Here is a 27,579-nt window from a genome sequence, read left to right as displayed (position 1 = left end):
AAGAAAATTGAAATCACATCAAGCATCTTTTCCAACCACAACACTATGAGATTAGAAATCAACTACAAGGATAAAAACTAAAAAACCACGAACATGTGGAAGCTAAACAATATGCTACTAAAAAACCAATGGATCACTGAAGAAATCAGAGAGGAAATCAAAAAATACCAAGAGACAGATAAAAATGAAAGCACGATGATCCAAAACCTATGGGACACAGCAAAAGCAGTTCTAAGAGGAAAGTTTATAGCAATACAGTCTTACCTCAGGAAACAAGAAAAATCTCAAATAAACACACTAAGCTTACACCTAGAGCAACTAGAGAGAGAAGAACAAACAAAACCCAAAGTTCATAGAAGGAAAGAAATCCTAAAGATCAGAGCAGAAATAAATGCAATAGAGATAAAAAACAATAGTAAAGATCAATGAAGCTATAAGCTGATTCTGTGAAAAGCTAAACAAAATAGATAAACCTTTAGCAAGACTCATCAAGAAAAAAAGGGAAGGGGCTCAGATCAATAAAATTACAAATAAAAAAGAAGTTACAACTGACACCACAGAAATACAAAGCATCATGAGAGACTACTATAAGCAACTATATGCCAATAAAATTGATAATCTAGAAGAAATGGACAAATCCTTAGAAAGCTACAATCTCCCAAGACTGAACCACGAGGAAATAGAAAATATGAAAGGACCAGTGTGGATGCCTTCTATGTAATAAAGGCCATATGTGACAGCTAGCATCATTACTCAATGAGGAAAAGCTGAAAGCATTCCCTCTATGATAAGGAACAAGACAAGGATATCCACTCTTGCCACTTTTATTCAACATAGTTTTGGAAATCCTAGCCACAGCAATGAGAGAGGAAAAATAAAATGAATCCAAATTGGAAAGGAAGAAGTAAAATTGTCACCGTTTGCAGATGGCATCATACTATACGTGGAAAATCCTAAAGGTGCTACCAGAGAATTACTAGAACTCATCAATGAATTCAGTAAAGTTGCAGGATACAAAATTAATACACAGAAATCTGTTGCATTTCTATACACTAACAACAAAAGATCAGAAAAAGAAATTAAAGAAACAATGCCATTTACCATCGCATCAAAAATAATAAAATACCTAGGAATAAACCTACCTAAGGAGGCAAAAGATGTGTACTCTGAAAACTGTAAGACACTGATGAAAGAAATCAAAGATGACACAGATGGAGAGACATACCATGTTCTTGGATTGGAAGAATCAATATTGTCAAAATGACTATACTACCCAAGGCAATCTACAGATTCAGTGCAATTCCTATCAAATTACCAATGGCATTTTTCACAGAACTAGAACAAAATTTTTTAAAATTTGTATGGAGATACAAAAGACCCCAAATAGACAAAGCAATCTTGAGAAGAAAAACGGAACTGGAAGAATCAGGCTCCCTAACTTCAGGCTATACTATAAAGCTACAGTCATCAAAAGAGTATGGTACTAGCACAAAAACAGAAATATAGATCAATGGAATAGTATAGAAAGCCCAGAAGTAAACCCACATTCCTATGGTCAATTAGTCTATGACAAAGGAGGTAAGACCATAGAGTGGAGAAAAGACAGTCTTCAATAAATGGTGCTGGGATAACTGGACAGCTACATGTAAAAGAATGAAATCAGAACATTCTTTAACACCATTTACAAAAATAAACTCAAAATGGATCAAATATCTAAATGTAATACTGGATAGTATAAAACTCTTAGAAGGGGCTTCCCTGGTGGCGCAGTGGTTGAGAGTCCGCCTGCCGATGCAGGGGACACGGGTTCGTATCCCGATCCGGGAAGATCCCACATGCCGCGGAGAGGCTGGGCCCATGAGCCATGGCCGCTGAGCCTGCGCGTCTGGAGCCTGTGCTCCGCAACACGAGAGGCCACAACAGTGAGAGGCCCGTATACCGCAAAAAAAAAAAAAAAAAAAAAAAACTCTTAGAGGAAAATACAGGCAGAACACTCTTTGACATAAATTGCAGCAATATCTTTTTCAATCCATCTTTTAGAGTAATAGAAATAAAAATAAACAAATATGACCTAGTTAAACTCAAAATCTTCTGCACAGCAAAGGAAACCATAAGCAAAACAAAAAGACAACCCACAGAATGGGAGAAAATATTTGCAAATGATGCAACTGATAAGGGATTAGTCTCCAAAATAAACACTTTATGCAGCTCAATAAAAAAAAAAAAAAAAACACCAAACACCCAATCAAAAAATGGGCAGAAGACCTAAATAGACATTTCTCCAAAGAAGATACACAGATGGCCAAGAGGTACATCCAAAGATGCTCAACATCAGTAATTATTAGAGAAATGCAAATCAAAACTACAATGAGAATCACCTCACACCAGTCAGAATGGCCATCATCAAAAAGTCTACAAACAATAAATGCTGGAAGGGGTGTGGAGAAAAGTGAACCCTCCTACACTCTTGGTGGGAATGTAAATTGGTACAGCCACTATGGAGAACAGTATGGAGGTTCCTTAAAAAGCTAGAAATAGAGCTACCATATGATCCAGCAATCCCACTCCTGAGCACATATCCAGAGAAAACCATGGTTCAAAGGATACATGCACCCCAATATTTATTGTTGCAATATTTACAATAGCTAAGACATGGAGGCAACCTAAATGTCCACTGACAGATGAATGGATAAAGAAGATGTGGTATATATATACAATGGAATATTACTCAGCCATTAAAAACAATGAAATAATGCCATTTGCAGCAACATGGATGGACCTGGAGATTATCATACTAAGTGAAGTAAGACAGAGAAAGACAAATATTATATGATATCGCTTATATGCGGAATCTAAAAAAATGATACAAATGAACTTAGTTACAAAACAGAAACAGTCTCACAGAGGTAGAGGATGAATTTATGGTTACCGGGGGGAGCGGTGCGGGAGAGGCATAGATTGAGAGTTTGGAATTGACATTTACACACTGCTATATTTAAAACAGAAAACCAACATTGACCTACTGTATAACATAGGGAACGCTGCTCAACATTCTGTAATAACCTAAATGGGGAAAGAACTTGTATATGTATATGATGTATATGTATATGTATAACTGAATCACTCTGCTGTATACCTGAAACTAATGTAACATTGCTAGTCAGCAATACTCCAATATAAAATAAAATTTTTAAAAAGAAACATAATATAAAATGATGCCACATTGATTGTGTTCCCAGTGCAAGTACAGATTCTCTCTAGATTGGCGCCTCAAAGGATTTCTACTGATAAAGTCCCAGGGATTATAAATTCACAATTTAGAATAATTATATTTATGAGGAAACAAACCCACCTTAAGCAAAACTCAGCAGAGACAATAAGATGCAGAATTAGACCCACAAAGACAACAGGTAGTGGAATTATCAGATACTAAGTTCAAAATTGTATGTTTAATATGGTTGAAGAAATAAAAGGGGGAATAAAAGTCTAAAAGGAAAACAAGTCACTCTTGTTTGGGCATATTTCAAAAAGAATCAGATATAGCAATTGAAGTGAGGAACAATGGAAACATTACATGATGTATGAGACCCAGCTGGGCAGAAAATTAGAAGAAAAATCTGAATAAATTTCTCAGTGAATAGTCCAGAAAGATTAAGAGATAGAGAATGTAAGAGAATGGACTGATAAAGTTCAAATACATCTATTGAGAGAGAGAATATAGATAATTGTGGGAAAGTAATGTTCAAATGATGGCTGAGAATTTTCCAGAATTTATGATAAAACTAATCTTAATAATAGTCAAGAAGAGTATATTAAACTTAATCAATACCTAGATACATTTTAGTGAAACTGCAGAACATCAAAGACAAAGAGAAAATATTAAAACCAACCTGAGAGAAAATACAGATTACCTATAAACGGTTGATGATTAGACATATAGCTAACAACAGCAACAATGGAAACAATAGGAGTTTCCACTTCTGGTCATTGTCAAGTAGCTCCTATTGGACCAAGCCTCCCACAGAAAATAACTACAAACTCTGGACAAAATATTTTTTACAAAAACAACTATCTGAACATACTGGCTAGGAGAGGACTTGACATTCAGAAGAAGGATGATACTAGGTGAATTTCCTGGCTTTAAAGCTAGCTTAAGGACAAACACCAGGCTGCACCATGCAGGGTGGCTGAAATTCAGACAGAAACCTCACAGTATTACTGGCTTGAAGGGCAGAATATGGAGTTTGAAGCAAACACAATCTGGAAAGGGAGATAAGAAATCTTAGAAAGGAAAGAAGAGTGAGGGAGAACCTCCAATTCTGTGTATAAACATTGCCTCAGTCTCTGAGTGGTGCAGACTTCAAGTAGCTCAGCTTAGGCTAAAAGAACTTAACGAAGTATTCAGTTGCCCCTTACCACAAGGAAGACAGAGTTTGCAGTTGGAGTTCAAACAAGTTAACTGCCTGCTCTAAGAAAAACCACACTCTTTGTAGGAGCATAACTGAATCCAGGGCCTCTACAGCATATCATTCAAATCGTCCAAGAGGCCATCTAAAATCACTCAGTATACAAAGAAACAGGAAAACGTGAACCACACTCAAAAGAAAAGACAATTAAAGGATAACAACCCTCAGATGTCCCAAATGATAGAATTTGCAAGAAAGGATTTTTAAAGTAGCTATTATAACTGTGCTCAAGGACATAAATAAAGGAAAATACAGTTGACCCTTGAAACATGCAGGGATTAGGGTGCTGACCCTCCAAGCAGTGGAAGATTCACCTATAACTTATAGTCGCCCTCTATATTCACAGTTCCTCCGTATCTGTGGTTTCACATTCATAGATTCAATCAAATGCAGATTGTGTAATATTGTAGTATTTACTATTGAAAAAAATCCATGTATAAGTGCACCCATGCAATTCAAACCCATTTTGTTCAAGGGTTAACTGTATTTTTATAATGAATGGACAGGAAACCTCAGCAGAGAAATAAGAACTATAAAAAAGAACTGAATGGGAATTCTATACAATGAAATTTCAATATTTGAAGCAGTAAGAATAATATACTCAAAGTTTTGAAAGAAAATTAGAAATATATCTTTCCTCAATGAGGATAAAATAATGACATTTCTAGCCTAACAAACACAGAAAGTTCACTTCTGTCTCATCTAGCTTTTATAAAATGTACTTGGGAAGAAGCATATATCTTATATTTAATTTTATATGTATGCTATATCCCCAATGAAATTTTTTAAAAACGCTACATCCACAGCAGAAGTTTTAACAATGTAAACAGCCTATGATGAAGGCAGAAAAAGGCATTAGGGAAAAACTGTCAATGATGAGAACAAAATTGTTTATAGCCTTATATATGAGATATTCCTCTAGACGAGGGCCTAAAGTACACATGATAGAAATGGGGAGGGCTCATGTCAGATGGAAAAGGACAGGATCCTACTCTGATGATGGGGGTCACAGCTGAGAAGACAGTCCTGGCTCATCACGCATCAGAATGTACCAAAGAGAGAAAAAGCTTCAGAAGGACACATCCAGATGGAACAGCCTCAATCTCTGTTCTACTTTAGAATTTTATGTCACTCTTCACTTTTGTGGATCCTTCCCAGCTGAGACAATCCAGTCAAAATATGTTGAAGCTCTTTACCTGCTCTGTCCTCTTTCTCTCTTTTTGTTGTCGTTCTACAGGAAGAGAGAGATAGGTTTAGGAATAAGCATACATTTGAAGAATACAGAGAGGTAGAGGGAAGGAGGAAAACACTTTTTTCCCCATCAGATTTCTGAGGCCATGTATATTTTACTAAAAGGGAAACTGTTGAAGATTGATTTCTATTTGCGAAAACAAAATGGTATAAGAAAATATTCGCAGGAGTCAAATGGTATAATTTACTTTCAATATGTTATCTGTGTATCAGGATTTTACACAGTGGTGAAATTGAAAATGTGATCCATAGGATAAAATATTTAAATATTAGTAACTTTAGAGATGTTCTGACCAGAAGGATAGTTTTTTACAAATAATTCTTAACCTGGAAGGTCAAAATAGTAACAGCCCATTATGAAAATGGACATATCTAGAGATATAGTCACATTAAACAGACCTCAGTTACAAGTGAGGGTAACAGTATTTTTAATCACGCAGTATTGAAAGGCCCAGGAATAACATGGAATGTATACATCAAAGATTCAGGTGATTCATGAAAATTACACAGTATGAATTATATTTGTTATTTTATGAATATTGGTGTGCCTTCTTTGGCTTTGCTCATTTTCTAATTGCAATCAGCAACTAGAAGTTTTCTTTTTCTTTCTTTATTTTCATAGAAAATAAAGTTTTTCTCTTTTGTAAAGCTCCATAGGAGAAAAGGGGAAAATGAGTATTTCCTATGACTTTTTCATAAATAAACGGTTTTCCAGTTGGTAGACTTCTAAATCAGAGTTTAAAATTCGTGATACACAATAAGAGTCTATATCGGGTGTATACTGTTTATTTTGCCTGTTTTCCCTGTGTATCGGGAAAGCAGTGTGCTATTTGGTTTTCCTAACATTTTCATTTTAATTTTCTATGATAGGATTAAACTGCCTTGATAATAAATACCAAAAGATTCCAATTCATATTTTTCCTGTTATCTCTTCCTTTAGAGGTACAGTGGCAGTAAAATGAATGAAAGAATTAAAGTGAAATGAATTATTTTCTACTTATCTGACATATACTATGATTCGCTCTGTATAATATTGCCAATGGATAATTCTAGGACTGTGCTACCTAGGGTTTTATAGAGCTGAGTCAGCTGAACTGAATTAATGATTGATTTCTAAAAGCTTCCCATAAGTAAACTTAATCTATTTTTGCCTTTTTACATCCTAGGTGCCCAAACCAGTAGATTATTCTTGCCAACCCTGGTAAGTATTAAAAATGTTTATGTAGCTGAGTTGAAATACCATACCCTTAGCTCGAGGATGCCTTAAATGAGCGAGTAGTAAACTACATTCCATTTCCATTTGTCCTGGCTAAAGCTGTTTTCAGATGCAACAAAACACCATAATGAATTTATATATTGCTGACCTTTCCATATCTTTATCAGAGAGTGGTGCATGTGTGTGTACAATCCAAAGTTTATACCATCCACAGAGAGGAATGGGACATGGGCAAATATGTATATTGTATTTTAGAAGAGAAAATTTCATGAAGTTGAGAAAAAAGGTTTGATTCCATTTTCTGAAACTAAAATTTAACCCAGAAAGGACAGTAGATCCTAAAAATACATTTTATAACACATAATATTGCAGGAGCAAGATGTGTCCAAGTCTAAAGTTTTAGGTCTCTGTGGAGCTCACATAACACTTGGAGGTTAGCAGTATCTCTAACAGAAACAAGGAAGCAGTAGATAATGATTATTATTTTTTAGACATTATGAGTTTAAGGGGAAATGATATCCTCAACTGGAAAAACTATTCAGAATCTAGAATAGTTACAATCATTATATGATAATAACTAACATATTCTGGGTATTTAGTATGTACTTAGTATTTTACACATTTTGTTTTGTTTTTCCAATATCTGTATAAGGAAGGTTATTTTTATTATTTTTACAGATGAGGAAACAAAGGTTAAGGCCAGCCAGCTAGTAAATGGTACAGCCAGGATTCCAAATTATGCTGTCTGTACATTGGCACACCACCTGTTAAAGTACAAAACATGGGCATATTTACTTATTGATATTTGCTTCCTGAATTTTGAGTTTGGCTCCTCTTAAAATGACTGCATCTATTTTTACTTTCTTGATATTGAAATATATGTACACAAACTAGATATCAGGATATGTATATAAATGAGATATTCTGAGAGTATATAGTACTAGTTCAGTTTGCAGGTGTAGCTAACACCTGAGTTCTTTGATATTTTAAATTCTGATCATTTTCTGTTATATAACCAAAGCATGAAAAATGCCAGGTTACTGTAGGAATATATTTTCCATAGTATGAGATCCTCTCCTCAGCAGTCTTGCTCTCCCTCCCCAGCAATTTCTGCCTTCTGTGGTCATTGTCTGCTTTCTCTGACATCCGTCTCTGGGCTTCAGCACTGAGCTTGCTGGAGAAATTGTAGCAGGTCTGTAATGGAACTGGAAATCTTTGCTACATGTTTACCTGGTTTAAGATAAATTTGAGGTCTTACTTTTCGTGGAATTAAAGACTGTAATCCTGACAAATTAAGTTTGGAGAATAGAGCTGATAGCATGGATAATCAAACTGAAAAACATCAAGAACTGGTGAAATCATGAGAGTGTGATGATAGTTTCCTTCTCTTTTCTTTTACTATTTTTCATGTAAGTAGGCATAATAGTTACAAGAGTAATGATTTTAGAGAAATACTAAAGCCACAAACTAGATGGATTTTTTTTTTAATTGGAGTATAACTGCTTTACCATGTTGTGTTAGTTTCTGGTGTACAATGAAGTGAATCAGCTATATGCATACCTATATCTCCTCCCTCTTGGACCTCCCTCCCATCTCCCCCAATCCCACCCATCTAGGTCATCACAGAGCACCAAGCTGAGCTCCCTGAGCTGTACCACAGGTTCCCACTAGCTATGTATTTTACACATGGTAGTGTATTTATGTCAAACCTAATTGCCCAATTCATCCCACCCTCCCCTTCCCCCTGTGTCCACATGTCTGTTCTCTACGTCTCTGATGGATTTTATGAAATAAACCAATCAGGTACCTGGGCACAGGAGATTTGTTTTTGAACCCTTTGTTTTAAAATGTACCCTTGCCAATATGTAAAATTCTATTGAATATATGACCAGTTAGAAAAGTATTGTTCCTACTGATAAAAAAAAAATCAAGATGTTCAGATGAGGGAAGACCCTTGAAAACAGTAAGAAATAGATAATAGTATAATTTCATAATTACTTTTTCTTCTTTTCTGAGCAACTTGGACAATGTCTTCACACTAAGCAGGCAGTTTCATGTGAAATGACTTCTGCTAAGGAACAAAATGATCAGAAAATGAAATCTTCAATTTTAGAAATACTAAACTGTTTAGAGAAAAATTACACTGTGGTTCTCAAGTCATTAAGAAAGTGAATAACACCAACCGTATGGTGTATTTATTATTTCCACATTTTAAAACAAGTTGTTCCCATAAGGTAAACTTTATCTCTTTCATAGGCCGTGAAATAAAACAATTCAAGATGATTATCTTCAACAATCTATGTTTTGGGGTGTCATGAAGGCAGGGATGAGGCATGGGGCTTAAATCTGGGGAACTGTCTGAAAATCCTTATGAAGAAAAGGATACAGAGGCCAAGGAACCTACCTCATCCTCCAAGTAGTCAGGCAACTTACCTTTCCCTACCTTAGCAGGAGACATAAGTTAGAAGGTATATTACATGGGAAAATTGAGCCATATGGGGCCTAGACTTGGAAAGAGCAGGACCAGCAGAGATTGGGAGAGCTGTCATACTGAAACCAGATGGGTCAAATTAAGGAAAGTCAATATACAGACTGATGATGATTCCCAGTTCCTTTGTGTAGCTCAGTTTCAGTACTGTGACAGCTGTGTCTCACACAAATGGACTACTCTCTTCTTGTATCCAGATAGGAATTTGGAAGATTTTTCTCTAAAGAAACAGAATAGACTCAAAATAAAAAATCTAAAATCCAGCCCCATCATAAGGTTCTTGCCAAACGATCAGGTTCCCACCCAGTGAGCCTCCCTTGCTTCCTCCACACAGAGCTTCCAGTCAGTTCTTGGCTTGGATGCCCTTCCTCTTAAATATAAGCAGACAACAAGGAGTAACCAGGCATTTGAGAAAAGGCTTGAAGTGAAGAACAAATAAATGGGAAAAAGAAACTTGGAAGAATTACAGACATTAGAATAGGCAGAAGAAAGAAGCCTTAAAGTTATATTCTCAGAATTAAGAGATGACAATGTATCCATAGAAGTGAGCTGGATGTTTTATAAAAGCAACAATCAGATAATAAGAAAGAGCTCTTCTAGTTGAGTACAGAAACTGGAAAATAAAGTTGAGTAAATCCTTCAGAAAATCAAAGAGAGATAATATGAGAGAAAAGATAGAGTGGGGGGCTTCCCTGGTGGCGCAGTGATTGAGAATCTGCCTGCCAATGCAGGGGACACGGGTTCGAGCCCTGGTCTGGGAGGATCCCACATGCCACGGAGCAACTAGGCCCGTGAGCCACAACTACTTAGCCTGCACGTCTGGAGCCTGTGCTCCGTAACAAGAAAGGCCGCGATAGTGAGAGGCCCACACACCGCAATGAAGAGTGGCCCCCGCTTGCCGCAACTAGAGAAAGCCCTTGTACAGAAACGAAAACCCAACACAGCCAAAAATAAATAAATAAATTTTATAAAAGAAAAAAAGAAGATAGAGTAGACAAGTGACCTGAGAAGTCCAGCCTTCACTTACTAGAACTCCAGAAAGGGAAACTGAGAACAACAATTATCAAAAAAAGAATTTTTTTTTAGAACTGAAGGGTATATGGCTCCAAATCAAAGATGCTACCAAGGGCCAAGGACAATATTGAACCTTTAGTATAGCACATAACTGAAAGGCATATTAACATGAGTTTGCTACATAGAGAAAACAAAGCATCTGAGAGTTTCCAGGGAGAAAAAAAATCAGATTACATACAAAGACTTGGAAATCAGGATGGCACTGAATTGGATGTTAGAACAGTAGAGCGATGCCTTACAATTTGAGAAGCAAATAATTTCTCACCTATAATTCTATATCCAGCCAAACTGTGAACTAAGGATTATTAAGTAAAATAAAAATATGTTCATAGATGTGAGGCCTTCTGAGTATTACATCCCATGCATTCATTTATAGGAATCTGAAGGATGAGCTAGTAAGCCAAAAAAGAGGGAATCTAGGAAATGGGAGCAAAGGGATGTCCAGGACTGCAGTAATTCAGCAGGCTTAGAGAGCAAGCAGTGGTGATTAGACCAAGAGGGTGGAGAGCTTGCTTGGGAAAGATGAATGTCTCCCCATAGAAAAAATTATTAGGTACAGTACATGGTGTTGAAAAGGTATCACTGAGGGGTTTATAATCCTCTTGGAGAATTTGGAAAAAATCTGTGGTAGAGACAAAGAAACTTGAGCAAAACAAAAACTTGAGGACTTTTTTTTTTTGCGGTACGCGGGCCTCTCACTGCTGCGGCCTCTCCTGTTGCGCAGCACAGACTCCAGACGCGCAGGCTCAGCGGCCACAGCTCACGGGCCCAGCCGCTTCGCAGCATGCAGGATCCTCCCAGACCGGGGCACAAACCCATGTCCCCTGCATCGGCAGGCGGTCTCTCAACCACTGTGCCACCAGGGAAGCCTGAGGACTTGTTTTTTGATGTCAGATGTTCTTCGACTGTGACAACATGACACCACTGGGTAAGATGATGGCTTAGCTTTGGAGAGGTTACACAAAGAATGAGGTGCAGCACTATGAAGGCATGAGCATAAGTGGAGAAACAGTGATTTTCCATCCTGACATCTAAAATTGATAAAGACCCAGAAGGAGAAGAGAGGGAGAAAGGGCCTGAGAAAATAATATTTGAAGAGATTATAGCTGAAATCTTCCCTAACATGAGAAAGGAAACAATCAATCAAATCCAGGAAGCACAGAGAGTCCCATACAAGATAAACCCAAGGAGGTACATGCCAAGACACAAAGTAATCAAACTGACAAAAATTAAAGACAAAGAAAAAATATTAAATGCAACAAATAACATACAAGGGAACGCTGATATGGTTATCAGCTGATTTTTAAGCAGAAACTCTGCAGGCCAGAAGGGAGTGGCACAATACATTTAACATGATGCAAGGGAAAAACCTAAAACCAAGAGTACTCTACCCAGCAAGGCTCCCATTCAGGTTTGATGGAGAAATCAAAAGTTTTACAGATAAGCAAAAGCTAAGAGAATTCAGCACCACCAGACCAACTTTGCAAAAAATGCCAAAAGAACTTCTCTCTAATGAAAAGGCCACAACTAAAATCAAGAAAATTATGAATGGGAAAGCTCACCAGTAAAGGCAAACATAAAGTAAAGGTAGGAAGTCATCCATGCACAAATATGATATCAGAACCAGCAATAATGAGAAGAGGAGAGTACAAATGCAGGATATTGGACATGCATTTAAAATTAAGAGATCAACAACTTAAAACAATCTTGTATATATATAGACTGCTACATCAAAACCTCACGGGAGATATATAATGAGAGGAGACAAGATGGCAGGGTAGAAGGTCACATGCCCACCCCTTCTTATGGAAACACCAGAATCACAACTAACGACTGAAAAACCACCAACAAAAAAACGCTGGAACCTACCAAAAAAGATATTCTACATCCAAAGACAAAGAAGAAGCCACAATAAGACAGTAGGAAGGGCACAATCGCAATAAAATCAAATCCATACACACCAGGTGGCCAACTCACTAACTGGAAGACAATTATACCACAGAAGTTCTCCCACAAGAGTGAAAGTTCTGAGCCCCACATTAGGCTCCCCAGCTTGGAGGTGTGGCAACAGGAGAGGGAGCCCCCAGAGAATCTGTCTTTGAAGGCCAGCAGGATTTGATCACAGCAGTTCCACAGGACTGGGGGAAACAGAAACCCCACTCTTGGTGAGTGCACACAGGATCTCATGTGCACCAGGACCCAGGGAAAAAAGTGGTAACCTCATAAGAGACTGAGCCAGACTTACCTGCTAGTATTAGAGGGTCTCCTGTGAAGGCAGGGGTGGCTCTGGCTCACTGTAGGGACAAGGACACTGGTTTGACAAACTCATTGGCATGAGCCCTCTTGAAGGCCGCCATTATCTCACCAAGACCTGGCCCCACCCAACAATCTGTAGTCTCCAGTGCTGGGATACCTCAGGCCAAACAACCAACAGGGCGGGAACACAGCTCCATCCATTAGCAGACAAGCTGCTTAAAGTCTTCCTGAATAAACAGCTGCCCAGTAAACACACGCCCTGACACGGCCCTGCTCACCAAAGGGAGAAGACCCAGCTCCACCCACCAGAAGGCATGTACCAGTCCCTCCCACCAGGAAGCCCACACAAGCCTCTTAGACAGCCTCATCCACCAGAGGGCAGACAGCAGAAGAACTACAACCCAGCAGACTGCAGAACAGAAACCACAATCACAGAAAGTTAGACAAAATGAGACAGCAGAGGAATATGTCCCAGATGAAGGAACAAGATAAAACCCCAGAAGAACTAAGTAAAATGGAAATAGACAATCCACCTGAAAAAGAATTCAGAGTAATGATAGTAAAGATGATCCAAGAGCTTGGAAAAAGAATGGAGGCACAGATTGAGAAGATACAAGAAATGCTTAATAAAGACCTAGAAGAACTAAAGAACAAACAGATGAACAATACAATAACTGAAATGAAAAAATAAACTAGAAGGAATCAGTAGCAGAATAACCGAGGCAGAAGAATGGATAAGTGACCTGGAAGACAGAATGGTGGAAATCATTGCCATGGAACAGAATAAAGAAAAAAGTATGAAAATAAATGAGGACAGTCTACAAGACCTTAGGGACAACATTAAATACACCAACATTCACACTATAGGGGTCCCAGAAGGAGAGAAGAGAAAGGATCTGAGAAAATATTTGAAGAGATAATAGCTGAAAACTTCCTTAACATGGGAAAGGAAACAGTCACCCAAGTCCAGGAAGCACAAAGAGTCCCAGGCAGGATAAACCCAAGGAGGAACACACCAAGCCACATAGTAATCAAATTGATGAAAATTAAAGATAGAGAAAAGATATTAACAGCAACTAGGGAAGAGCAACAAATAACATACAAGGGAACTCCCATATGGTTATCAGCTGATTTTTCAGCAGAAACTCTGCAGGCCAGAAGGGAGTTTCATGATATATTTAAAGTGATAAAAGGGAAGAACCTACAACCAAGAATATTCTACCCAGCAAGGCTTTCATTCAGGTTTGACAGAGAAATCAAGAGTTTTTTACATACCAGCAAAAGCCAAGAGAACTCAGCACTACCAGACCAGCTTTGCAACAAATGCCAAAGGAACTTCTCTAGGCAGAAGAGGCCACAACTAGAATCAAGAAAATTACAAATGTAAAATCTCATCAGTGAAGGCAAACATACAGTAAAGGTAGGAAATCATTTCCACACAAATATGATATCAAAACCAGCAACCGTGAGTGGAGGAGAGCACAAATGCAGAATACTGAAAATGCATTTGAAATTAAAAGACCAACAACTTAAAACAATCTTGTGTATATATAGACTGCTATATCAAAACCTCATGGTAGCTGCAAACCAAAAATCTACAATAGATACACACACAAAAAAAGAAAAAGGAATCCAAACACAACACTAAATTTGGTCATCAAATCACAAGAGAACAAAAGAGGAAGGGAAGAAAAAACACCAACAAAAACAAATCCAAAACAATTACCAAAATGGCAATAAGAACATACATATTGATAATTATCTCAAACATAAACAGATTAAATGCAACAGTCAAAAGACACAGACTAGCTGAATGGATACAAAAACAAGACCCATATATATGGTGCCTACAAGAGACCCACTTCTGATCTAGGGACACATACAGACTGAAGTGAGAAAATGGAAAAAGATATATCCATGCAAATGAAAACAAAAAGAAAGATGCAGTAGCAATGCTACAGATCTAGGGACACATACTGACTGAAAGTAAGGTATGTAAAAAATTCTATTCCATGTGAATGGAAATGAAAAGAAAGCTGGAGTAACAATACCCATGTCAGATAAAATAGACTTTAAAATAAAGACTATTACAAGAAACAGAGAAGGGCACTACATAATGATCAAGGGATCAATCCAAGAAGAAGATATAACAATTGTAAATATACATGCACCCAACATAGGAGCACCTCAATATATGAAGCAAATACTAACAGCCATAAAAGGAGAAACTGACAATAACACAGTAATAGTGGGGGACTTTAACACCCCGCTTTCATCAATGGACAGATCATCCAGACAGAAAATCAATAAGGAAACACAGGCATTAAATGACATATTAGACCAGGTGGACTTAATTGATATTTACAGAGCATTCCATCCAAAAGCAGCAGAATACACATTCTTCTCAAGTGCACATGGAACATTCTCCAGGACTGATCACCTGCTGGGCCACAAAGCGAGCCTCAGTAAATTTAAGAAAATTGAAATCACATCAAGCATCTTTTCCAACCACAATGCTATGAGACTAGAAATCAACTACAAGGAAAAAAACTGTAAAAAAAAAAACACAAACACACATGGAAGCTAAACAATATGCTACTTAACAACCAATGGATCACTGAAGAAATCAAAGAGGAAATCAAAAGATACCAAGAGACAGATAAAAATGAAAGCACGATGATCCAAAACCTATGGGACACAGCAAAAGCAGTTCTAAGAGGGAAGTTTATAGATACACAGCCTTACCTCAGGAAACAAGAAAAATCTCAAAGAAACACCCTAAGCTTACACCTAGAGCAACTAGAGAGAGAAGAACAAACAAAACCCAAAGTCAGTAGAATGAAAGAAATCATAAAGATCTGAGCAGAAATAAATGAAATAGAGATGAAGAAAATAGAAAAGATAAATGAAACTGTAAGCTGGTTCTTTGAAAAGATAAACAAAATTGACAAAACTTTAGCCAGACTCATCAAGAAAAAGAGGGAGAGGGCTCAAATCAATACAATTAGAAATGAAAAAGAAGTTACAACTGACAACACAGAAATACAAAGGATCATAAGAGAGTACTACAAGCAACTACATGCCAATAACATGGACAACCTAGAAGAAATGGACAAATTCTCAGAAAGGTACAATCTCCCAAGACTGAACCAGGAAGAAATAGAAAACATGAAAAGAAATTGAAACTGATTAAAAGACTCCCAGCAAACAAAAGTCCAGAACAAGATTGCTGCACAGGCAAATTCTATCAAACATTTAGAGAAGAGTTAACACCTATACTTCTCACACTCTTCCAGAAAGTCACAGAGGATGGAACACTCCCAAATGCATTCTATGAGGCCAGCATCACCCCAATACCAAAATCAGACAGAGATACCACAAAAAAAGAAAATTACAGGCCAATATCACTGATGGACATAGACACAAAAATCCTCAACAAAATACTAGCAATCTGAAACCAACAATATATTAAATGTGATCATACACTGTAATCAAGTGAGATTTATCCCAGGGATGCAAGGAATTTTCAGTATTTGCAAATCAATCAGTGTGATGCACCACATCAACAAATTGAAGAATAAAAACCATATGATCATCTAAATAGATACAGGAAAAGCTTTTGACAAAATTCAACACCCATTTATGATAAAAGCTCTCCAGAAAGTGGGACCTAAATAGTCATTTCTTCAAAGAAGAGATAAAGATGGCCAAGAGGTACATGAAAAGATGCTCAACATCACTAATTATTAGAGAAATGCAAATCAAAACTACAATGATATATCACCTCACACCAGTCATTATGGGCAACATCGAAAAGTCTACAAACAATAAATGCTGGAGAGTGTGTGGAGAAAAGGGAACCCTCCTACACTGTTGGTGGGGATGTAAATTGGTACAGCCACTATAGAGAACAGTATGGAGGTTCCTTAAAAAACTAAAAACAGAGCTACCATATGATCCAACAATCCCACTACTGGGAGTAGATCCGGAGAAAAACATGGTTTGAAAAAAAGTTTCAGGATACAAAGTTAATACACAGAAATCTCTTGCATTTCTATATACTAACAACGAAAGATAAGAAAGAGAAATTAAAGAAACAATCCCATTTACCATAACAGGAAAAAGAATAAAATACCCAGGAATAAACCTACCAAAGGAGGCAAAAGACTTGTACTTCAAAAACTATGATGCTGAGAAAAAAATCGTAGATGACACAAACAGATGGAAACATATACCATGTTCTTGGACGGGAAGAATCAATGTTGTCAAAATGACTGTACTACCAAAGGCAATCTGCAGATTCAATGCAATCTCTATCAAATTACCAATGGCATTTTTCACAGAATTAGAACAAAAAATTTCACAATTTGTGGGGGAACACAAAAGGCCCCAAATAGCCAAAGCAATCCTGAGAAAGAAAAACGGAGCTGGAGGAATCAGACTCCCCGACTTCAGACTATACTACAAATCTACAATCATCAAAACAGTATGGTACTGGCACATAAACAGAAATATAGATCAATGGAACAGGATTGAAAGCCCAGAAATAAACCCACAGACCTATGGTCAATTAATCTATGACAAAGGAGGAATTTCCCTGGAAGTCCAGTGGGTAAGACACCATGCTTTCACTGCAAGGAGCATAGGTTTGATCTCTGGTCAGGGAACTAAGATCCCACATGTTGCACAGTGCAACCAAAAAATTTAGAAAAAAATTTTTTTTAAATCTATGACAAAGAAGGGAAGAACGTACAATGGAGATAAGACAGTCTCTTCAGTAAGTGATGCTGGAAAAACTGGACAGCTACATGTAAAAGAATGAAATTAGAACATTCTCTAATACCATACACAAAAATAAACTCAAAATGGATTAAAGACCTAAAGGTAAGCCCAGACACTATCAAAACTCTTAGAGGAAAACATAGGCAGAACACTCTGACATAAATCTCAGCAATATCTTTTTGGATTCACCTCCTAGAGTAATGAAAATAAAAGCGAAAATAAACAAATGGGACCTAATTAAACTTAAAAGCTTCTGCACAGGAAAGGAAACCATTAAAAAAAATCAAAACGACAACCCACAGAATGGGAGAAAATATTTGCAAACAAAGTGACTGACAAGGGATTAATCTCCAAAATATGTAAACAGCTCAAGCAGCTCTATGTCAAAAAAAACAAACAAAAAAAAATCCCAATCGAAAAATGGGCAGAAGACCTAAATAAACATTTCTCCAAAGAAGACATACAGTTGGCCAAAAGGCATATGAAAAGATGCTCAACATCACTAATTATCAGAGAAATGCTAATCAAAACTCCAATGAGGTATCACCTCACACTGGTCAAAAAGTCCACAAACAATAAATGCTGGAGGGGGTGTGGAGAAATGTGAACCCTTCTACACTATTGATGGAATGTAAATTGGCACTACCACTATGGAAAACAGTATGGAGGTTCCTTAAATAACTAAAAATAGAACTACCATATGATCCAGCAATCCCATTCCTGGGCACATATCCAGAGAAAACATGGTTTGAAAGGATACATGCTTCCCTAATGTTCATTGCAGCACTATCTACAATAGCCAAGACATGGAAGCAACCTAAATGTCTAGGGACAGAGGAATGGGTAAAGAAGATGTGGTACATACAGACAATGGAAAATATTACTCAGCCATAAAAAAAATGAAATAATGCCTTTTGCAGCAACATGCATGGACCTAGAGATTGTCATACTAAGTGAAGTAAGTCATATAAAGACATGATATCACTGCCTGCCATGATATCGGCAGGCAGACTCTCAACCACTGCGCCACCAGGGTAGCCCTGGAATCTAATTTTAAACAATGATACAAATAAATTTATTTACAAAACAGAAATGGACTTTGGGATATTGAAAACTAACTTACAGTTACCAAAGGGGAAACGTTGTGGGGAGGGATAAATCAGGAACTTGGGATGAACATTCACACACTACTATATATAAGATAGATAACCAACAAGGACATACTTTATAGGACAGGGAACTCTACTCCATATTCTATGATAACCTATAAGAGAAAAGAACCCAAAAAAGAATGAATATATGTATATGTTTAACTGAATCTGGTTGAGAGTCTGCCTGCCAATGCAGGGGATACGGGTTCGTGCCCCGGTCTGGGAAGATCCCACATGCTGTGGAGCAGCTGGGCCCATGAGCCATGGCCGCTGAGCCTGCGCGTCCGGAGCCTGTGCTTCGCAATGGGAGAGGCCACAACAGTGAGAGGCCCGCGTACCGCAAAAAAAAAAAAAAAAAAAAAAATTAAAAATTAAATTGATAAATTGTACTTTAATCATGTTATTTAAAAATATTCAAGTAGATATTAAAAAATAACAAGGAAAAATAGGTGAAATACTTGAAATGGGACTTGAGGTAGAATCTGATAAGATGGGGTAGTGCTGCTTTTTCATTATAGTTTTATAGTACGACTTGACTTTTAAAAATTATGTTCATGTGTTACTCTGATAAAAATGCTTATGCTATATGCTAATTGCCATAAATGCTATGAAGGAAATTAGGGATACTGTAATGAGAATAATGGAGTGGAGAGTGCCAGATACAGGACAGTGTTCTTTAGCTGGAATGGTCAGAAAAGACTCTCTAAACCTGCAGGATGAGAAGCAATGTGGGTTGACAGAGGCTGAGAGTTTTCCAACACAGGAATATAGTCTATGCAAAACTCTAAGAATTCTTGAACCTGAAAGAAGCCTGGAGACTAGTAAAGAAGGGGTTTGTTAGAGATAAGATTTAAGAGGAAGATGTGAGTCAGATTATACTAGGTAGTAATAAGTCAGTGGTTATCCTAACTTTAACCCAAGGTACCATCTACATAAAATGCCCTTAGCTTTTCTTCTGTACTTGGTGGAAACCTCACATGTCCTCCTCCCTTTACAAACTTGTCAAATGCCTACCATGTGTATTTTAAATATTGGATTGGTCAAAAAGTTCGTTTGGTTTTAAATAAAAATAAAACATTTTTCATTTTCACAAAGAATTTTATTGAACGTATTCACTAACCGAACAAACATTTTGGCCAACCCAATATTTAGCATAGATTAGATGTGGGTATTTACACTGGGTTACATGAGTCCATATGTGAATCAGAAAATTTTCTAGAATATTGATTTGAAAGATAGCTGATCTCAACATAAAAGTTTTTCCTTTAACTTTTATTACCCATAATCTGATATATTTTGTCAATAAATGCTAAACCTGTATTTGATGCGAAGGGTCATTAAAGAATATTTTAACATTGAATTTGGGCCTTTTATTATTATTGTTATGGGATCTGGGTATGCTTAAGACCAGTATAGTTTAGGAAGAATTGAATTCTGGTTTTGAAAATATCTACCTTTTAAAAATTTTATTCATTACTACCAGTTTCTTAAGAAAATTGGTTATCAAAATTGTGGACTACAAGAATTAATCTTATATCTAAAAATAATTATTTTAAAATAAGTTAAATTGTTTTTTAATTTTCTTACAATACTCAAAGGAAATTTTGTTTCATACTGTTCTACCTAGAAAAGGTGAAATATTGGAGGAGTGCGTGTATGTGTGTATACGTGTATGTACATCTGTGTGTGTCTTAGGCAGGGCAACACTTCCCTACAAGTCTTTTTCCTTCTTGTCCTTAAATTCCCCACAACTCTCTCTCTAACCCGATACCTATTAATTCTTTTCTTTGTCCCATTTATTTATTTGATAAATATTTAGTGTATGTTAGGCAATATTCACTTCACTGTTGTAATCTTTGTAGAGCATTTGTGTTTGGACGTATCTAAAGGACTTTTTTCTGCATTATTTTTTTGAAGTACTATAATTAGTACAGAAGTAAAAACAGTTCAGATCTGCCACTAAATTAAAATCCTAACAGATACATATTTTTAGCCTCTGTTCTCTTCCAGGTACATTACCCAAATTTTCTGCATCTTTGTTTCTTACAGGTATGCTGGAGCAATGGAAAGATTGCAGGCAGAGACTGAACTTATTAACAGGGTAAATAGTACTTACCTTGTGAGGCACAGGACCAAAGAGTCAGGAGAATATGCAATTAGCATTAAGTAAGTGGGACAAGTACTTTTTACAGAAATAGCTTTCCTGTTTTCATAATTGCATAGATCATCTGACATATATAACACTGAAGCTGAAAACCAAGGTTCTAATTGCAGCAGAAATAATGTATCATCTCTCCAGACAGTTCATTAATACTTGAAAATATCTGTTAGAAAAAATGGTATTGTGTTATAGGCTGCTAATTGGCATACTACATTTCTTTCATAACATTGTACTTGATATGTGTATGTTTCTAGTAAATCCTAAGAATTATAAATTACTAGATTTTATTTTGTTTTTCCATATTCCCACATTGATCTTATAAATAAATTGGGCATAGTGATTGATCAAATCTAACCCAACCCCCTGTCTCACTTCAAATATTGGTTGTATCTTCAACCAATCTAGTGAATATATTTTGTTAATTAGCTGTCACCAGTGTATTGGCATAGGTATATATTTTGTCTTCAGAATTAATTCCTATAATGTTATTGGGCCATGCCCTCTGGTAATTATTGATTTCTACTGATTAAAAACACATTTATATTCATAAGTTATTCATTGCCCACAGGTACAATAATGAAGCAAAGCACATCAAGATTTTAACAAGAGATGGCTTTTTTCACATTGCAGAAAATAGAAAGTTTAAAAGCTTAATGGTAAGCATTGATTAGTTCTTTTCAATCTGTGGTCCTTATTTTTCTCCTATTAGAAAGGTCAGTTTAATTCTAGTTTCTTGGAGTATTTGCTCACTGAAACATTGTTTAAAGAGAATCATACCATAATTATGCAGCAGAATCCTGAAAATTTTAATTGTAAGAATTCTAGTTAAGTTTTATATTGCCCTAGACATATTTTTCATTGTAAACTAAGTTTACAAGTTTTAGATAATATTTCAGAGTCCACACTAGAAGATTCTTAGAGCCACAGACACGTTCAAAACAATCAACTTTCAGTTACTTGTGTTTTACCTTGTTTGAATGACACACAGCAGAGTTTTAACATGCTTCTTTCTTCCTCTGCCTCTATCTCTTCATTTAGGCAGAGGAAGATATTTTAAATTATAACATTAAAAAGTTGTAATTGGTAAAATACCGCTCACATTTAGGTTCATTTCATGCAAAACATGCTGTCAAATGGAAAACCTTTTTGTATTTTCTGCTATTTTAGCTGACCTGTACTACAGCTCTCCTTCATTACCTTGGACAATTAAACATTAACAAGGTGGCATTTTTACCACATGACAGTGATATTTCATAGGAATTTTACATTTAAATTGAACAGTATGTTGTTACCAAGTTGTTTCAAATAAATAAAGATTATTAATTCTGATGATTTTTAAAAGTGTAACTTAGCATATAAGAATAGTATATGTCATATCAACAATACATATATCAGTATGTCATTACATGTGCATTGCTTGTGCACATGCTTGTGCATTTACTGTCAATGCTTGTGCATTGACAAGTTCTTATTTCATGAAAAATGATCTCAAGTCTGTTTCTCAAGTTTGCAAGCGTTTCTTGAGATAATGAAGAACTTGGAGATAGGACATAAGATGCATTTGTAGCACCCTGCTAAGTACTACATTGGGAAGGACCACTCATTGATTGAACCATCAGTCAAATGATACACACTGCATCGTTCCAGAAAACATCTCAAAGCACTTTGCAGATTTGCAGAAAACATCTCAAAGCACTTTGCAGATGTTAACATTAAAGTTAAAACTGAGCGTAAGAGAGCCTTACAAAATAAGCCAGCTTGAAAGCTTTATCTAAAAATTTAGAACTGCTTCAAGACAGGAATCAGCGTTTTAAAGAAATTGAAGCATCTTGAGTTGAAAGAAAAATAAGAAAACCTCTCTGGACATAAATATCACATTCCCAATTCAAAAGCTAAGGATGGGTAGCAAGACTGTGTCCTGGAAAATGTAAACCCTGTCAAGTTGGCAACCAAGATCCAGGTATCCTCCCTGCTGGCAGTGAGTTATGTTCTGCTGGAACAAGCAGGCTGTGCACAGAGAAAACTGGACCTGAGGAGGTTCTTCCCTAAAGGAAAACCTAGCAGGGAGGTAGCAAGTGGATGCACAAATAATGAGTAACAGCCCCAGCCGAGACATGATAAAAGCGTGAACAGGGAGTCTCCACATCGCTGCAAGACACACCAGCTTGACTCACCTGAAGAAATTAGGGTGGTTGGTAATGAAGCTTCTCCGTGGTATTATAGTTAATACGAGACTTTAAAAAAAAAAATGCTGTTGGGCCAAAGCTGACTACCAGCCTTGATGACTTTGAAAGCAACAAAACGGACTTCCATCACAGGAGATAAGCAAAGAGGATGAAAGGAATAGTCACTGGAGAGGGCCAATCAATTCAGCTCTTTATCACCTGGATTCAGCTCAAGAAAGTTCCTCATCCTCTAAGGTCAGATGTGAAAAGCCAGTAAATACTGCATGACCTGGATTAGTGGACACAGATCCTCAAGTTCCTATCTGCATGTAAAGCTGTTATTATAATATAAGCAATAAAGACCCAGAATTCAAATAACTTGGACCAGAGAGCAGTAAAAGTTTCTGCAATGATGTTCTGGAAAGGGAATTAATAGTTGTCACAGAGCTAAAATAAACTCCCCTTATACGCTATGTGTAAGACATCAGAAATGCCACTGCAAGAGACACATGCATGTTTTTTCCTCCATATCTGGGGATCTTTTGTAAGGAAGTACATAGTGCAGAGGGTTAAAGGGAGGGGATTAAGAATTAACTGCAAAACTACAATGGAAAAAAAAAAAACTTCAGCAAAAGGATATGACAGACAAGGAGCTGAAAAATCTCAGCCTTAGATGAATACTTCTGTCAGCTCTTACAAAATCACTGTAAATGTTGCTGAAGAGAGTGTTGAAGTTGTCTGGACCTACTTCCTCCTCTTTGTTTCTGTTCATTTGTTGAACAAATTTATATTGAGTCCTCACTATGTGAAGTTACTGTGTTTTTGCACAATTCAAAAAGGACTCAACTGTTCAAAACAGCTTTCAAATTAGTAGATCTCTGTGTACTGAGAACCTCACAATATTGCTGTCCTTTGACCCTCCACTGGGAAATGCCACATAGATACCTGATCAGAAGGAATGGCTCCTATCTCAGTAACTAGCCCCTCTGGAAGAAGGGAGAAGGTTGATAGGCACCTTGGGAACGTAGGAGCTTCTCTGAACCTGCATCATGCAACCTCAAGGAGGTTACATTTTATTGTGTTGGTGTCAAATAACACGGTTCCCATTATAAATACATAACAGTCTATGCATTTTCTTTAGTTCAGTATCTTCCCATCATGGCTGGTAAAGTTATATTCATCTACCTAATGACACTCATTAGGGCCTGGAATTAATTTAATTTGGAAAGGATGTAAAATGAAAACAAAATCCAGAATTTGTTTTAAATTAGCCAGTTTCTCAAAAAGAAGATTGGCCTCAGGTGGTTATGACCTAACCTTTTCCCTCTGGTTTCAATGGCTTGGTTAATCAAAATCTTTGTTTTTCTTAGTCATTAAATCCAAATTCTAAATGAATTTCGGTATCCAGATTACAAGGCATTAATTTTGTTCTAATTTTCATGTATGCCAGACAGTCCACATCCAAATGCTGTTTATAAATCATCTCCACTGCCTGTTTCCTTGGTAATTGGAATGACTGGCTCTCACTCATTATTTTTCAGAGAGACCTGAATTGTTGACGCCACTGTGTCAGTGTGAGATAAGGAAAGCTTAGCAATTTCTTTTGTTTAGAGTCTTCTTATTTACTTGTAGTACTTGAAGGTCAATGATTGCTAAAGCAGAGGTGGATTAGACTAAAATACTGAAAGGCATAAGTTGGAAGAGATCCACCATGGCACTATTTAATTCTACCCAGTTAGAAAGATGTAGGGAGATTTACCCTCATAAGACTGTAAAAATGGAACTAAAATATCTTCCATGCTCAGTGAAGTGATAAAAAAGTGTTTTACAGCTTACCAAGCCACATGACCCTAGGCCTTGGAAAAGTCATTTTTTTCTTCCATAAAATTTGGAGGTGGATAGGTATTAAATGATGACCAAGTCCTTTTCAGTAATGATAATTCTGTAGTTTCTAGCCAACTTCACATAAACCTTAATTCATACTAATTCATGATATCATGCATAAAATTCATATTACTTATAACAAAATTACACTGAAGTTCAAAGTTACTGGCTTATAATTACTCTCAGGTTGATTTTCACATTTTTGCTAAAGAAAAGAACACATTTCATTCAGTTTAAATGAGAAGACTAAGAGAACTGTTTCATATATATATATATATATATATATATATATATTGTCTTGCTGATGCAAATGATCATAAAGTGTACCGTTCTTCCAGAGACCTTACAAAATTTTGCATTTAAAGAAATTAAATGATAATATTGGTCTCTAAGTAGAATTTAATTCCAGACATTGCCTTTGCGAGCCATGCTAAAATCACCATAATATAAATGCCATATTCTGATCAGTGAAGTCATTTTGAGGATATAATCTTCTGATATTTTAACTTTTTTTTTTTTTTTTAAGTTGGTCAGGTTCCACACTCCTTTGCTTCATCAAGGGCACCCATAATCTGGGCCCAAGCAAGGAAGAAAGGATGGAAGAAAAAAATATTTTTAAGTGTCAAACCATAGCATCTTGGGTCTAAGAGAACAAATTCCTGGTATACCATAGATACTTAGAAGATGCTCCTTCCCTTTGCTTCACTTTTTGCATATTTACATTTGCCAGGTACTATTTGCTAATAATATGATGTAGTTCAGAGCACAAACTTTGGAGCCAGACACCAGTTATACAAACTTGCCCAAAGCTGATTAATGTCACTGAGCGTTGAGCATCAGGGTGAAAAGGCCCATCTCTTGTTTCTTGTTTGAAGATTGTAAGAAACTATATAAAAGGCCTGGCACATGGGATCATGGTAACTCTCATGATTATTCACACGTACCAGGCACTTTATACATTCTTCGCTATAGCCTGTGAAATGGTTTATTATCCCCAGATGTGAAAGGTGAAGAATCTCCATTTGCTTCATCCAATACTTTAGCCAAACCAGGCTCCTTTTAGTTTATGAACGTGGTCTTTGTTATGTTTGTGTCTGTTCCCAGCCTGACTGCTCTACTTAAAATAATCCTTCCCTCCTTCCTGGCTTTTGAAATTTTACCTGTTCTTCAATTTAAGCCAAGCTACCTCCATCATGAACTCTTCCCTCATCCTCCCCACTGGACTCAGAAAAGGAAGCTCTCTTTCTTGCCTTTGAACTCCCATAATCCTTCACTTTCCTTCAAGGGTGAGGACACCTAGGAACCTTATCTTCAAAATCTCTGTGACCCCTGGAACTCCCCGCACGATGCATTCCACAACTCATCCGAGTTTGGTCAAAAATAATAACTAAATCATTGATGATCCTCTTTCTCTTCTTTTGGGTGATTTTTGGCCCGACTGATTTGTTTTGGGAACTTTGAACATACCCATTGAGTGGAGATACTGAATCGACAACAGTGTGGTTTTTTAAAGAAATGAGTTGCTTTTATACTGTTTGTTTTAAACAATAGTGCTGTAGTAGAAGCACTGAATAATTAGATTAAAAGTGATTATGCTTTTATTTTCATTTCAGGTTTTTCTAAGAAACGTCTATAGTACTCATCTAATGATAGTATGCATTTTTCCATTATGAATTAATCATTTTTCAATTTCTGTTTGAAGTAGAGGGATTCAGATTTGTGCAGAACCTATGAAACCAACATCTTGAAAGAAATTTCCTGAAATTTTAGTATGAAAGATGGTGGGTAGTTATTATATTAGGCTTGGATGCATTTGGGGCAAATTAGGTATAAGAGAAAATTGGAAAGAACTACATTATTGTACCAGATGACATTAAGTACCAGATGACAGCTATGAGAAGGGCACTAACACTTCCTCATAAGCCAGAAACAATGTCAAGTAAGTAGCATTTGTAGCTTAACAACTTTGGCTTACCATGGAAGAGTACATTTAGGATTGAGTTTGTTTTTCTGCTTATGTTGAAAGAAAATGCAGGAAGCTAGAAATTGCTATATATTCATAAAACAGCTGTTGCCTTTCTAAACAAAAATAAAGGGAGTTATTCCATAAATAAGAACAATAATTACTGCTCTGAAACTGAGGTTTAGTATGGCTTCTCTTTACTTACTACAACTGACTGAAGACTACAGGATGTTGGGCAGCAAGAGCGGGTAACTCACATTATAAATGGCCTGGGTAGCAAGGGCAATTACTAGTTAGGTGTCATGCACCCCCAGGCTGCAGGGAGAAGATGATCATGTACTCACACTAAGATAGGCTTATGGAAAATTTAGCATTAAATTGATCATCCCTCTATTGTATATAATTACGTGTCAAGGAATTCATGTGTTTGATTCTTTTTTCCTAAAGGAACTTGTGGAGTACTACAAGCATCACTCTCTTAAAGAAGGATTCAGAACCTTGGATACAACTCTGCAGTTTCCATACAAGGAGCCAGAGCATTCATCTGGACAGAGGGGTAACAGAGCAGGCAACAGCTGTGAGTATTGTAATTTAGAATACAATTTGCTGTCACTTAAGGATCGAAGGCATGATAACATTAAACATCTTCATTCCAGATTTTGGAATAGAACCAATTAATATGCTGATGCATTTAACAAGGAATTTTTCTGGAGCAAAGCAGA

The 27,579-nt window shown here is 36.7% G+C and overlaps 1 protein-coding gene across 1 annotated transcript in view; it reads left to right on the top strand.

Annotated features, from left to right (window-relative positions):
* Positions 1–27,579, top strand: part of VAV3 (vav guanine nucleotide exchange factor 3) — a 398,335-nt gene that overhangs the window by 349,700 nt on the left and 21,056 nt on the right. The window contains exons 22-25 of the mRNA XM_065890862.1: positions 6,884–6,918; positions 20,734–20,850; positions 21,414–21,501; positions 27,305–27,434. Coding sequence (XP_065746934.1) covers positions 6,884–6,918; positions 20,734–20,850; positions 21,414–21,501; positions 27,305–27,434 — 370 coding nt within the window. The remainder of the gene's footprint in view (positions 1–6,883; positions 6,919–20,733; positions 20,851–21,413; positions 21,502–27,304; positions 27,435–27,579) is intronic.

The sequence above is a fragment of the Phocoena phocoena genome, chromosome 1 (genome assembly GCF_963924675.1).
Source record: "Phocoena phocoena chromosome 1, mPhoPho1.1, whole genome shotgun sequence".
Classification (NCBI taxonomy): Eukaryota; Metazoa; Chordata; class Mammalia; order Artiodactyla; family Phocoenidae; genus Phocoena; species Phocoena phocoena.
Note: the sequence above shows the minus strand (reverse complement) of the source record. Positions and strands in the feature narration are given on the sequence as shown.